At 43.4% G+C, this 12,552-nt stretch overlaps 1 protein-coding gene across 1 annotated transcript; it reads left to right on the top strand.

Moving 5' to 3' along the window:
- The first annotated feature begins 601 nt into the window (after nt 1-601).
- On the top strand, nt 602-12,552 carry CD164 (CD164 molecule). Its single transcript, XM_074896146.1, has 6 exons — nt 602-978; nt 3,641-3,724; nt 5,165-5,239; nt 7,126-7,257; nt 8,455-8,535; nt 9,499-12,552. The coding sequence occupies exons 1-6, from the start codon at nt 858-860 to the stop codon at nt 9,657-9,659; spliced, it is 654 nt and encodes a 217-aa protein (XP_074752247.1). The 5' UTR covers nt 602-857; the 3' UTR covers nt 9,660-12,552.

Here is a 12,552-nt window from a genome sequence, read left to right as displayed (position 1 = left end):
CTGCCGCTCTGGGACAGCCGCAGCAGCTCACGCGACAGGCTGCCGACCTGCGAGCCAGGGCCGGGCTGCGGAGCTGGCTGCCGGCATCCGCCAAGCCAGGCGAGGCCGAGTCTGGGCAAGAGGGCCAGTCACAACCCCCTCCGCCACGAGCAAGCTCGGCCTCGTCCCGCAGGGGGAGGGAGAGACGCCGCGCTGCAGCCAGCCCTTCCCCGGACGGCTGCTGCCCGCCGGTGGGAAGGCCTCGCTCTCCGCCGCTCGGTGCGACCGCGGGGGCAAAGGCCACGCGGGCTCCCCGACAAGCCGCACAGACCAACGGCCACCACCACCCCTCCGCTGCTCCGCCCCGCCCCGCCCCTCACGTACGGCGCCTCCGGGGGAGGGGCCCCGACGCGCCGCGCCCCGCCCCCGCCCTCCGCCCCGCCCCAGCCAATGAGAGGCCGCCGCTCTGCCGCACGCAGCGAGGGGGCGGGGCCTCGGTGGGGGTGGGGAGACGGCCGGACAAGCGCGTGACGCGCGGGAAACGCTCCCCGTGGCGGTTGGGTCACGTGGGGCGGCGAGTCCGCGCCACCGCGGGGACCGTCCCATTACCCGTGGAACGGCGGGGGGCGCTGGGCGGCACCGCGCCACCGGCCCGGTCGCTTCGCCCGGCCCGCGCGGGGGAGCGGGCGGGGCCAGCTCGAGGCGGCGGTGCTCACGTGAGGCCGGGGGGCGGGGCGGCGCGCCCAGAGAGTGCGCGGAGGCAGCGGGAGCGGAGCCGGGTACAGGGAAGCGGCGACGAGCGGGAGCTGCTACCCCTCGCTTCGCTGCTGCCGCCGCACCGCCGCTACCACCGCACCACCACCGCCGCCGCCGCCGCCATGGGCCGGGCGCTCGCGCTCCCCCTGGCCGCCCTCTGCCTGGCCGGTCTCTGCGGGCTGTCCGCGGGGGGCGCGCGGAGCCGCGGGGCGCTCGCGGCCGACAGCGGCGCCGCGACCGTTGGTGAGTGCCTCGAGACCACTGCTCCCCCCTCCCCCCCCCCCCGGCAGTTGCTGACGGGGCAGCCCCTCCCCCTCTCGCGCCCCGCCCGTTACCCGACGTTTTGGGGGGGTGGGGGGGGCTCGGCGGGCCCCGGCCGGGCCTCCGCGCCCGCCGCTCTGCCGCACCTGGCGGGGGGAAGCGCGGCGGTGCCGGCCGCCCGGCGCGGGGAGCCGCCCGGCGCTCTCTGTTAGCTCGGCCGCTTCCGCGCGGCGGCAGCGCTGCCGCCCTCAGCGCCTTGGCCGCAGCCCGCCGAGCTTTTTGCCCGCTTCTTTCTGGCTCCTTTCTTCTCGCTTTTGTTTCTCCCCTCGCTGCGGAGGATTTGGGTGTGTGCGGTGCGAAAGCCGCTAGCACGGTCTGACGCCGCCACCAGTACCCCCTTCGCAGGCAGTGGGTGGCCAGCAGCCGGTAGCTTTGTGTCCGGTAAAACGTACGCGGCGCGTTTGCTTCTTGCGAACTTAGTCTAGGTCAAATTGCGGGAGTTAATTACGTAAGCAGTGTTGTTCTGTCACTGCTCCCGGTTGTTCGTCAGCCTGATGTTAGCTTCGTTCTTTGTCCATTGGGTTTGTCTGATCTTTCTGGCTCCGTGAACTGTTTGCTGAAGTGTTTACGTGGCTAAGAACCACAAAATATGCCGCATGCCCCAGGAAGCTACGGAAATAAGTTGTTCTGGAAGTGCTTTAACGTTTTCTGGCCGCATTGCGTAACGGTATAGGTAAGCGTGAAGCTGTCCAGTATCCCCTGCTTCAGTCCTCCTCGATTTCCTTCTCAGCCCTACCACCGAGGGCGTGATGTAGGCCGATACCGGGCCCCCGATCCGAACCGTGAACTGCTTGAGGGCTGCGAAGAGTCAGAGGTTAACAACCGCTCAGCTGCAGCGGGAGAGGGCAGTGTTGGTCCAGCAGGACACTTCCATTACCATTTTCAGGTTTTCTCCTCAAGAGTAGGGGGATATCCGAGTTTACCTCGTGTAAGAGCCAGTACAACAGACAGACTTATCTGGGAGCAAACGTGAGTTTGCCTGCGCTTAAGAGCGGGGTTTGTGGTACCAGAACCATTTTTTCAGTGAAGAGCAGGCATCTGCTGACCAGGGAAAGCTGGGGAGCTCGCTGTTATCCTACACAAAGACCCTAAGAGAGCACTGGGAGAACAGCTTGCTGCTAATTCTGAAGTTCACAGCTCATTTTTGAAACTTATTGCTGTGAGAAGAACGTTGCCTGATCCTTTACTTCTGCAAATCTGTTCCTTCCCCAGTGAGGGAAAGCCGTTTTGAGCGTAAACTAGAAGCCCTAGTGCACCTGGTACTGGCAGGCTGCACTGACTGTCCTCCCCTCTCCACAGATGTGCTGTGCTAAATTTTCTATGTACCCGTGAGGAATTTACAAAAATGACCGTTGTTCATTTGTCAGAAGTCGGTGTTGTGTGTGCTATGATCGTTCTTCAGCTGTATACCCAGAATAATAAATTACTTTTTTTTTTTTTAATCTGTTACCCGGAAAATGTCATATAGCTCCTGAAGTGCTGTAAGTGCCTTATTTCTGAAGGGAACAGGGCAAGTCTGTTGCATGCCTCACTGATGCAAACCAACAAAGGTCTTTTTATGTTTTCTTACATTCCTTGAAAGTAAAGAAGTGAAACGCCAAGATTTCTAGCCTGATCCTACCACAACTAAGAGAAAGGTCAGGTGGATACGGTTTTAATTCAAATTACAAGAATACCGAAGTTAGTTAATGTATTTGTAGTTGTTATCTTGAGATGTAAATTATCATGCTGATTGCCAAAGATCGAGCAGAGCTGAGAAAAGTGAAAGGTCACCCAAAGGTGCCTGGCGTAGGTGGATATGATGTGAAATGTGCTGGAGAGTAGGTGACGTAAGGAGTTGTGGGTTGTAGGTGGGTTTTCTGAGTGTGATGGTTGTATGAGTAAGTCTTAATTAAAACTAATGCAGTTGAATTGTAGATGGGGAGAAGATCTTATTTGATCCAGATAGTGGATATGTTGTCATTGTGGTTTTAAGGCAACAATGTTTGACTGAGATTGAGATAAAAAAGCAGCTGGACTGGTTAGGTTGCTGGCTTCTGCTGTGATCAAAATATTAATAGATTGACTTTCTTTCTGTTCTCCTTTATATGCATTTCTATATGAAGTTCTCATCTTTATTTCCCATACGTTGGTTGCTTTCTACTGTAGGCTTGCTTATAGCTGGCTGTATTACCTAAAGGAATAATGTAGTCAAAAGAAACACAAGGCTCTTGCCATCTGATGTTTCACTGAACTTCTGCAAAATTCATTTGGTGAACTTTGGTAACTTCACTAGAGTAGTATATCCTTTATTGTCTGAGTTTACTGTAGTTAAGAGGTCACATCAGGCAAAATCTTGGTGTGCATGTGAGGTCTGGTTTAGGAGTATCGGTAGTGTCTGGAGAGGAATGGATTTGATGAGACATAAATACATTCCCAGGCTGTGACTGAGCTGTAGTTAGTTCAGAGAGAAGGATTGTGCCTTAACCTGGGAGATGTACATATGGGAAGGTACGGATCTGAGAATTGCTTCTGCGGGTGAAGTTGCTCTTTTGACAGTGGTGATATTGTCCTAATGAATGCATTTCTTTTTTTTTTTTTTCAGGCTTCTGTGAAAACTTTTCTAACTGCAGTTCGTGTATTGGTAATGACACAAATGTAGCAGGCTGCAAGTGGATCAGATGCGAAAGTAAGGAAGATACACAGTGGAGATCCATCCTATGCCATGCAGAACCTTAAACCCAAATAGACCTACTTCATCTATAGTGTTGATTACACAAATACACTGTTTATTTGATAACCTACTGGGGTATTAACTCATAAATTGTATCTTGTTCAGTGTTTCAAGTTCTTATGTAGACAGCCAAATGTGTTCAAAATAATCCCAGATTTTTAAGGCTTCTGACTTAAATCTGTACTGTTGATGAGCTAATGTTTTCCACATGGTTCAGAATGTTTTTAGAACAAACTAGTCGATTGTGTTTGCTGTTAAGGAGCCATGAGTAGATTCTGACGTGCAGGCACGTCCCTGTGCTTCAGTCCCTTTTGCAGGTTTTGTTGTAGACCTGGTGGTCACAACCACTACTCCTGAACCAGAAGTGCAATAAGAGAGAGGAGTCCATTAAATAACATTAGTTAAGAGTAGTGTTGCCAAACTAAGAATTGCAACCCACTGAAGGGAGCGTGACAGCCATTAGCTAGTCTCATTCAGAGCCTTGTTTTTCCCATTGTGGGAGGGTTGTGGATATAACTACATTTAGGTGACCTCTGTGCTCAGTCCTGGAGGAGATACAGTTGCTGTTGACAATCATATAAAGGCTACATAAGTAGTCTTCAGGTGAATTACTTGTACTTATGTGAAATGAAGCCAGAAGAAAAGGAGAGAATGGCTTGACTATAATAGTGATTTTTGTAGCACTTGATTGTAGGTGACAAAGGTTATATATGAAGGCTAAGATGCTTTGGAACTAATTAAATTAATTTTGGATATAACTTGTCTTACAAGACTGCCCTTCAAGAAGCTCTTTTTCTTAATTCAGCATGTGTTGTTGCCTGACCAACAGGCACATACTGCAAACCTGAGAGATCTGTATAACTACTTTGAGGGAGAGGTAGAAATCAGAGTCAAGGGAGAAGGGTGGGCAGGCAGAGAAAAAGAAACTGATGTCTTCCACAATTTCAAGGTCAAGGATCTGTTTAAAAAGCTGGAACTAAGTTTTGCTTGCGTGTACAATTTAAGACGGTACAGGTTTTTTTTGATGCTACCATAGAGACACAAAATGTTTAACTTGGAAAATGCCACAAATAGTAGAAACTGTCTAATTTTATAGGCTATGAAGAAAAAACATCAAGCTATACTGTTACTGCAAAATGGTGCATAACCATGTACAAACATTGCCTAAGTATTGATTTGAGTGGTAGAGTAACTGTCGTGAAAAGAAAGTACCAAAACTTTTCTAATGATTAATATAATACTGAAGTCCTGCATATTGAAATGGTCTTACTGTTATCCTGGCTAAAGATGGTGTTTAGTTTGTCCTGTGAACAGTTTATTAGTATTTAGGAACAATGTCTCAAATGCTGTAACGTTCTGCTGCTGTAAATAGTCTTGTCTCTTCTTTTCTAACAGAACACATGTGTGTAAATGAAACAGAAATAGATTCACCAAAGTATAACAACTGTACAGCTGAAGAACAGTGTTCCTGTAAGTATTTAGATATTCAGCTTTCACATTGTTTAATGTGAAGCAGTTGTGTTTACAACTTCATCTGTTGACCTTTGTTAATACCCTCCTACAATTTACATAAGCATATGCAAGTATGTAAATAAGTCTTTTGCTGCCAGCTTAAACCTGTGATATTAAAATACACAATTTTGTTGTGCATTCAGTTAACTGCTTACTGTTGCTGTTTCAAGAAGCCTGACATATTTTACTAGACTCATCTCTGGCTACTGCCTTGGTTTCTATATAGCATGTCCAAGTTTCACCTGCTGAGTCCGTTGCTTCATCAGAGATGCAGTAAATAGGAAAAACCTATGAACCTTCCCGTTTTAATTGTAACAATTAAAATAGCACAGCTCTTCATGCACTTCTGAAGTGCAGGGGCCGAGTTACAGAACTACGTAATGCTGGGAATGTGCTCTGTTGTGTATCTACTTCAGTCTTTTCATTAACTTGTGCTTGTGCAAAGCAGATCTGCAGGATATAAATAACTTAGATTAAATCTTGAATTTCACTTTTATGAAAGCCCCCCAGTTCTAGTTTTTCTAAAAGCACACAAGAAATGCACTTTAAATTAGGACTTTCTGGATTTAAGTTCTAGAACAGCAAGTGAAAATTCTTAATACTCTTGTCTAGATGAGTTTCAACAGTGTTGCTAAAGAGACTGGCTCACACCAACAGAGATGGAGCTTCCATGATGCTATGGGCTATCTTGTGGTGGTGGCAGCAGCCAGTCAAAAATTATTCTGCTTCACTTAAGATTTCTGTGTTGTTTCTGAAATAGTAACAATTGCCTCTTAATCGGGGGTGTTGCTCCATATCTAAGAATAGAATTTCTGCAGTCTGTTCCTGTTAAACTTGTAGTGATGTTATCTGGTGGTTGTGGTTTAGCTTCTGCATATTCAAGGAAACTTAATTGTACCTTCAGTAGAGGATATCTGTTGGTGTGAGAGTAACCTGTATACCTTATCAGCTCTTACACTGTCATGGCTCAGCACTACATTTGAGGATTGATGTGGAAAAACATTAAGGTGAACCTAAACTGACTTGATGCAAGTGAGACCTGAGAGAATGTAGATTCTGATATATCCAGCCTATCTTTGTAGAAACAGTCAGCTCTGGTTTCCCACCATGGTGAATTGTTTCAAGATGTAAATAACCACATTTAAATCACCTTTAGCATTAAAGGCTTCAGGACATACTGGTATTTCGGCAGGAAGCTTGCAGATGTATCAGTGTATGGTGAAGCAGCAGTTTAAGTAGGCTGTCTGTGTCTGATTAACTCAATACAGTAAGTTGCAGAAGCCTTCACAGTTGTTATGTTTGGGTTTTTTTTACAGCATGTGCTGAAGCTGAGAGCACCTACAACCACCAGCAGCTCTCAGAACAGAAAGCTATAGATAAACTTTCAGATTCTTGAGGATGCCTTGGTTTTCCCCCATGTTGCTTCAGCTGTGCAGCCACTGATTTCTAGTTGAACCTGATAGGTCAAGTTCAATTTTAGTTGCAGTGAGGTTGGGAAGCAGTACCAAATATGTCATTTCCTATTGTGTAGGGCACAGTCTACGCTTGTACAATAGGACTCTTCTCCCTTCTGTTTGCTTTGAGGAATCTTGAGTTCCCAGTTGAACACTGGCTTGATTGGGCCACTTGTGACAAGGTTTTTCATATACTCACTCGTGCAGCTTTTGCTAGTGTGGTGGATTGGACATTGAACTGCTTTGTAATTTCAAACCAAAACTACAATAGAACTCAGAGCAGTATGAATTCCCAAACGTCAGCCTGCTGCTGTTACATTTTTTTGGTGGGTTTTTTTAACTTAAATACTGTCATTAATCTCTTTAACGTAACACTTTATTCTTTTATAGATCCTACAGGTATTCCTCTTTCCAGTGCTACCACACTGTCTTCCAATACTACTACACCACCTTCCAATGCTACCACAGCGTCTTCCAATACTACCGCAGCCGGTTCTGCTACCACAGCTCATACTACTATAGGTAATATAATACCACTGAACATAGAATGGCAGTAAACTAGGAAATGGTGAATAAAATAAAGGACAAGGGCTTTTTCTGCAGGTCACTGTAGTAACATGATTACTAAACCACTGATGTATGGAATACAGAAATGGTCCCAGGGTTTGGAAGAAGTGGATTTTATAAAACTCTTTAACAGAGAAAATGCTTCTTTCCAGTATAATTAAGAATTGGCTTAGTGGTAACTGAATTATTAGTCATTTCCACTAAACATGAGTTCATATGAGTAATTTTTTTTTTTTTGTTCCCCAGTTCTGTTCTTACATACGCTGCCATCTTAACAGTGAAGTTCTTAAAAAAAAAAAAAAAAAAAAAATCAAAAAAACCAAAACAAACCAAAAAAACCCCAAAACCAAAACAAAACCCCCTCATCTTTAAAAGCATCTGTTGCTTAAGGGAGCTGGGAGGTGATGAGTTGTATTTGATTAGGCTCAGAACAGCCTACGTGTACAGTGTAGTGACATTTGCTTTAAGTAGACCTATGAATGGTAGCACTTGTCCCAGCACATAGTGGAATACATTTTAGTTTTTTAGTAATACTAATCTGGGGCAGGGGGAGGGTGGGTGCTCAGAGACCCAGTGTTCTGGCCTGGTAATGGAAGAGCTTTTAGGAGTCAGTCTAGCTACAGGTGAGTGTTTTCTTATTCCAGTGATGTCATTCACAGTGTGTTTGGGGCGGGGAGAAAGAGCAAGTTTTGCTGTCCTGTAAGTGCTTATCTCCTGTCTGGAGATACTCCATTAAGTACTTTTTTAGTACAATAAATACTAACTGATTCTAAGGGCTGTTTTATGAAAGTCCTTTGCCTTGATGCAAATTCTCTGTTGTCTTGAAGCAGATAACTTGATTCTTGTTCAGATACCAGCATTTCTATTAGTACTTGAAAGAAAAGTGGTTTTGTCTGAACGAAGAATCACTGATCTGTGCAGAACCTTGAAATATTTCGATGATAATGGTATGCGTGTTTGAAAAAATCCCTATGCAGAAACTTGGCTTAGTGCCATGCAGCTGAGCATCTGTATTGTGTGGGGTACAGTCTGAGGTCAAAGCTTATCCTTGTTCAAGCAAAACAAGACAAATCACTTACATATGTAACTTCAGTGCTTGCAAACTTTTCTGTTGAAGTTTATGGTATGTACATACTGTCTTTTCTCTAACAGCTAACGTCACCAATGTAACTACACATGCTCCTTTACCTTCAACTACCATTACTTCAGCTACCACAACACCCATTATTCCAGGTAACTGCTACTACTGGCATAATTAAAGCAAAAATACTTAGAAATTAGTGTTGCTTTAAAAGCATTATCTTGAAAGACTTAACCAGTGACAATGTTAAAGTAGTATTGGTATATCTGCTGTTGTCACTTCTAACTTTCTGGGATGTCTAATTTTGTTAAGGTAGTACATGTATGTGGCAAGGTAATACCTTGAGAAACAAAGCTAATTAGTGAGATGTTAAAAATCAGGAAGGTGTTGGTCAAACAGAATCAGCTGACTGCTTTCGGTAGTGTGGCTGGAAGTCACTTGTTAACTCACTTATCCTTGGGAGGTGGCATTTTGTTTTTCACTTGCAGCATAATAATGGGATACCTATTAAAACAGTTTGAGCTACAGTGATGGGAATAAGCTGAAGTATTTTATTTCAGCATCAGTCCTGAATGTGCTATTTCATTAAAAGCTCTCATGAAGTAAAACTCTTTAAAACTAGCCATCAGTAGATGGCTGCTACCTCCAGATTCGTATGTTGTAGCTTCAGCTGATTTCTTCAAGCATAACTCTTGGAGAGAAGTACAGTAGATGGAAGATAATAATTTAATTTGAATTTAAGCCAAAAAACCTGGAGCAAGTAGCAGAGATTGGAAAATGTGTTTTGAATGTGAGCATATATCAATAATATACTTCTGTGTAAAGGAGGAAAGCTTTGGCTTTTTGAAGTACAAGTGAAGTTCAGCTGGGACTTACTCAGTATTGAGGTCCAGAGTAGTTTGGCTATAAATAGCTCTAGCCTTCTACATACAGTATTTAATCGCTATTTCAGTATCACTAATTTAAATGCAGCTGCTGACATGTCTTTACTTTTGATTATGTTTTGTTTTCTTATTGGTGTTTTGGATGTTTTGAGTACTCTTAATACAAGGAAGCCAATACTAAAATCTGTGGAACTGTTGTGCACTCACAAACTCTGTTGTGATGTTTAACAGGTACAAGTGCTACTGCGACTCCTGCACCTTCTTCACGCAAATCTACATTTGATGCTGCAAGTTTCATAGGTGGAATTGTCCTTGTTCTGGGTCTGCAGGCTGTTGTTTTCTTTCTGTACAAATTCTGCAAGTCGAAAGACCGAAACTATCACACACTTTAGGACCTTCCACTTTATAATGGACTAGTAGCCCAACACCTATAGTTCACTGAACCAAAATATTTTCTGTTGCTCGTGGAAGACAGCAGTTCATAATATCATTTAAATCTCTAAAAGAAGACTTTAAAAGAATATTTTTGCAACATTATACTTGGCAAGAGGTGATACGAATTTCTTCAACAGGATTACTTGCAATATGCTGCATGGGTTCTAATGGCTGTCTTATTTTCCTTTAGTGGCTGCTGCTGTGGGACTTTTTTTTGATATGCCAAATGTAGACGTTCAGAGATTCTTATTCGGTGTCTTGAGTAGACAATCTCATGACTTATTATGAAGGCTAATTTAATCAACACTTGATACAGTATCCCTTCAGTTTTATCAAGATGTGAATTATTGGTAACTGACTTCAGGGAGTGAAACACCATTTATATTAGCTTGTGGCTCTTACACCATGCTGCTAGAAAGATGAACAAAATTGTAGTAGTAGATAATGTCTTAACTGAATAACATAACCCGTAATTTTTTTTACACAAGAATAAAAGTTGCCTGATAAAATACTGCATTCCAAACAGAAATCCTGTACCCTTTCCAATTAATGTTGAGAGTGGAGAAGGGATGTAGGGATAGTCCTTCTAAAGGGGAAATGAAGATTAGTGCCTTAAAAGACTAGAAATCAGTAGGCTGCAAAAACATCCCACCTATATCCAATATAAAACTATTAAGTACTAGCTTCTTGTAGGAGAATGGAATACATGTGATTCGAACATTCCAGTTTAAAGACTTTTTACATTAAATAACTGTCCCATATTGAGTTTGAGGGTGAGGGAACAGGGTACAGTAATGTTCAACTACAAACAGAAGCTTTAAGTTGTTTACCTTTTGTTCTGGCCTAGAAAGACCAATCAAAACTAGTGATAAAATTCAGTTCACTCCCTGTATAGGAAGGCAACAACTTAGATTATACTTGAAATCCTGAGGTTTTTATTATTCAAAAGGATCTTAAACTCGTTACAGTTGATTTCAGTGGTTTGGTTTTTTTCTTTTACCCTCCAGTATGTCTGCTTGCTTAAGGAGCAAATAAGGGTAGTTCAGAGGATCTGCTGATTTGATCTTGGTCAGGATTTCTGTAGTCCTGGGGCTGCCAGGAATGCACCTTTTTTTTTTTTTTCTTTTCCCTTCCCTGCTTCCTGGCATCAGGTTTGTGTCACCCTGTAGTGAACTGATTAAGGAAATCTACTTGGCCAAATAGGTTGGTTTTTTTTCCTTGGCTGAATCAGCCGTGTAATCTGAGTATCAAAGGTACGTCATGTCCTCTGTAGACTGACTTGAACACCTGTGAAGAGAGACCCACAGGAAAAATGGAAGTAATGATAAAATCGAGTGGTGGAGGATGTAGCACATAATACATAGCTTTTGATGATATCCCTTGATCATCAATTTCTGTAGTACTGTCTTTAATAGCGACTTGACTGGAATTTGGCACCCACTACAAAATTATCACATCAATGCAGTTAATAGTCATGGCAATGGAACTTAAATATGAAGTAAATTAAGTGCACTTCAGTTGGAAACTTCAAGTGCACAGTGTTGCTTTCTTGTGTTGTTCTAGTCTGAATGGCATTGTTTCTGTTGTGCTGCACAGAAGACTGAAATTGCTACAAAATAAGTTATCAGTACTGTATCTTTTGAGTTCATTAGCTATTGGTTTTCTAAATATAAAGACAATCAGCTCAGGTTTATTAAAACAGCAGAGTGAGCAGCCAGTTTTCAGCAACAGTATGTGTGTGGGTTAGGTGGTATATCCTTGGCCTTATTGTGAAATCACTTAATCTGTCCTTTCCCTATCTCAGAACTATTCTATTATATTTGTTTAAAAAGATATCCATGAGCTTGTATTTTGTGCTTTGAAGTGAGTAAAATAGTCTTCTACAGCGACAGTTCTCCTTCAGCTCAGCAAAGCAAACTGTATGCCTAGTGTATAATATTTTTTTTTGGCCTCAAAGGGCTATCTTTCTTGAAACTTGCAGGAAAGTGCCACAGAACACTTCATAGCATGAAAGACATTGCCATAAAAAAGTTGTTGCTCTGTAAAATGTTGCTAAAATGCTTATTTATGAGCTATGCTGATCCTGATTTAGGTTGCTGATAAAGTATGCTGGTAAAGCAAACTAAAAAATAATTTTTAAAGTGCCTTAAAGTTGCTTAATCTTTTGCCTCAAATTTTCTTTAAAAGGGTAGAAGGGATACCTTGCCTTAGTTACTAAATTTTTCTTGGTGCCAGCAATTGCTACTTTCCAAGACTTTAGGAAACCCAGGATCTCTGACATGTACAGATGCCAATCTGAAAAACTCGAGCTTGTACTTGACAATTTAGTCATGTTCTGGAAGGCCTGCACTATGCACCTCTTGCTCATTAGCCTTGCCAGCAAGGTGTAATCCACAGTTTACAGCATCGAGTCTCGGATTGTTTCCCCTTTCAGTTGTTTGGGGGGAGGGGAGGCTGGGTTGTACATCTTCACCGTGTGCTTGGCTGCTGCACTATAGAAAGTAAGTACTCCCTTGTGAAATGGCAGTATCAGCTGATGTGTGCTGTGTACTAGCAAAAAACCTGAAGTAACAACTTGCAGTTTTTCTTGGCCTTGTATTTTGAAGTGGAAGGTAGCTCGTAGACCTGTAGTTGTATTTGCCCCTAAATCAGTTTTAGGCACTGAACTGTAGTGACTCTTCAAGTTATCTGGCTTTTTCTTGAAGCCAACTTGTGCAAATATCAAGCTGTTATCTCATGAATGTTCTCTGCAAGTGTTGCTGTAAAGTTTGTATTTTGTCTTCAGTGGAAGAAAACTGAAAGAGTTGTAATCACAAAACCAAATTGATAAATAAAATCTGTTGAATGGAA

Source organism: Athene noctua, chromosome 1, assembly GCF_965140245.1.
Source record: "Athene noctua chromosome 1, bAthNoc1.hap1.1, whole genome shotgun sequence".
In the NCBI taxonomy this organism is placed as follows: Eukaryota; Metazoa; Chordata; class Aves; order Strigiformes; family Strigidae; genus Athene; species Athene noctua.
The sequence above is the reverse complement of the archived record's forward strand: the minus strand, read 5'-3'. Positions and strand labels throughout refer to the sequence as shown.

Bases quoted from the DNA above. Each gene is read 5' to 3' on its own strand.
- CD164 (XM_074896146.1), top strand. From the start codon at position 858: ATGGGCCGGGCGCTCGCGCTCCCCCTGGCCGCCCTCTGCCTGGCCGGT. The intron at 979-3,640 runs GTGAGTGCCTCG...TTTTTTTTTCAG, and splicing joins CAGCGGCGCCGCGACCGTTG to GCTTCTGTGAAAACTTTTCT. The intron at 5,240-7,125 runs GTAAGTATTTAG...ATTCTTTTATAG, and splicing joins AGCTGAAGAACAGTGTTCCT to ATCCTACAGGTATTCCTCTT.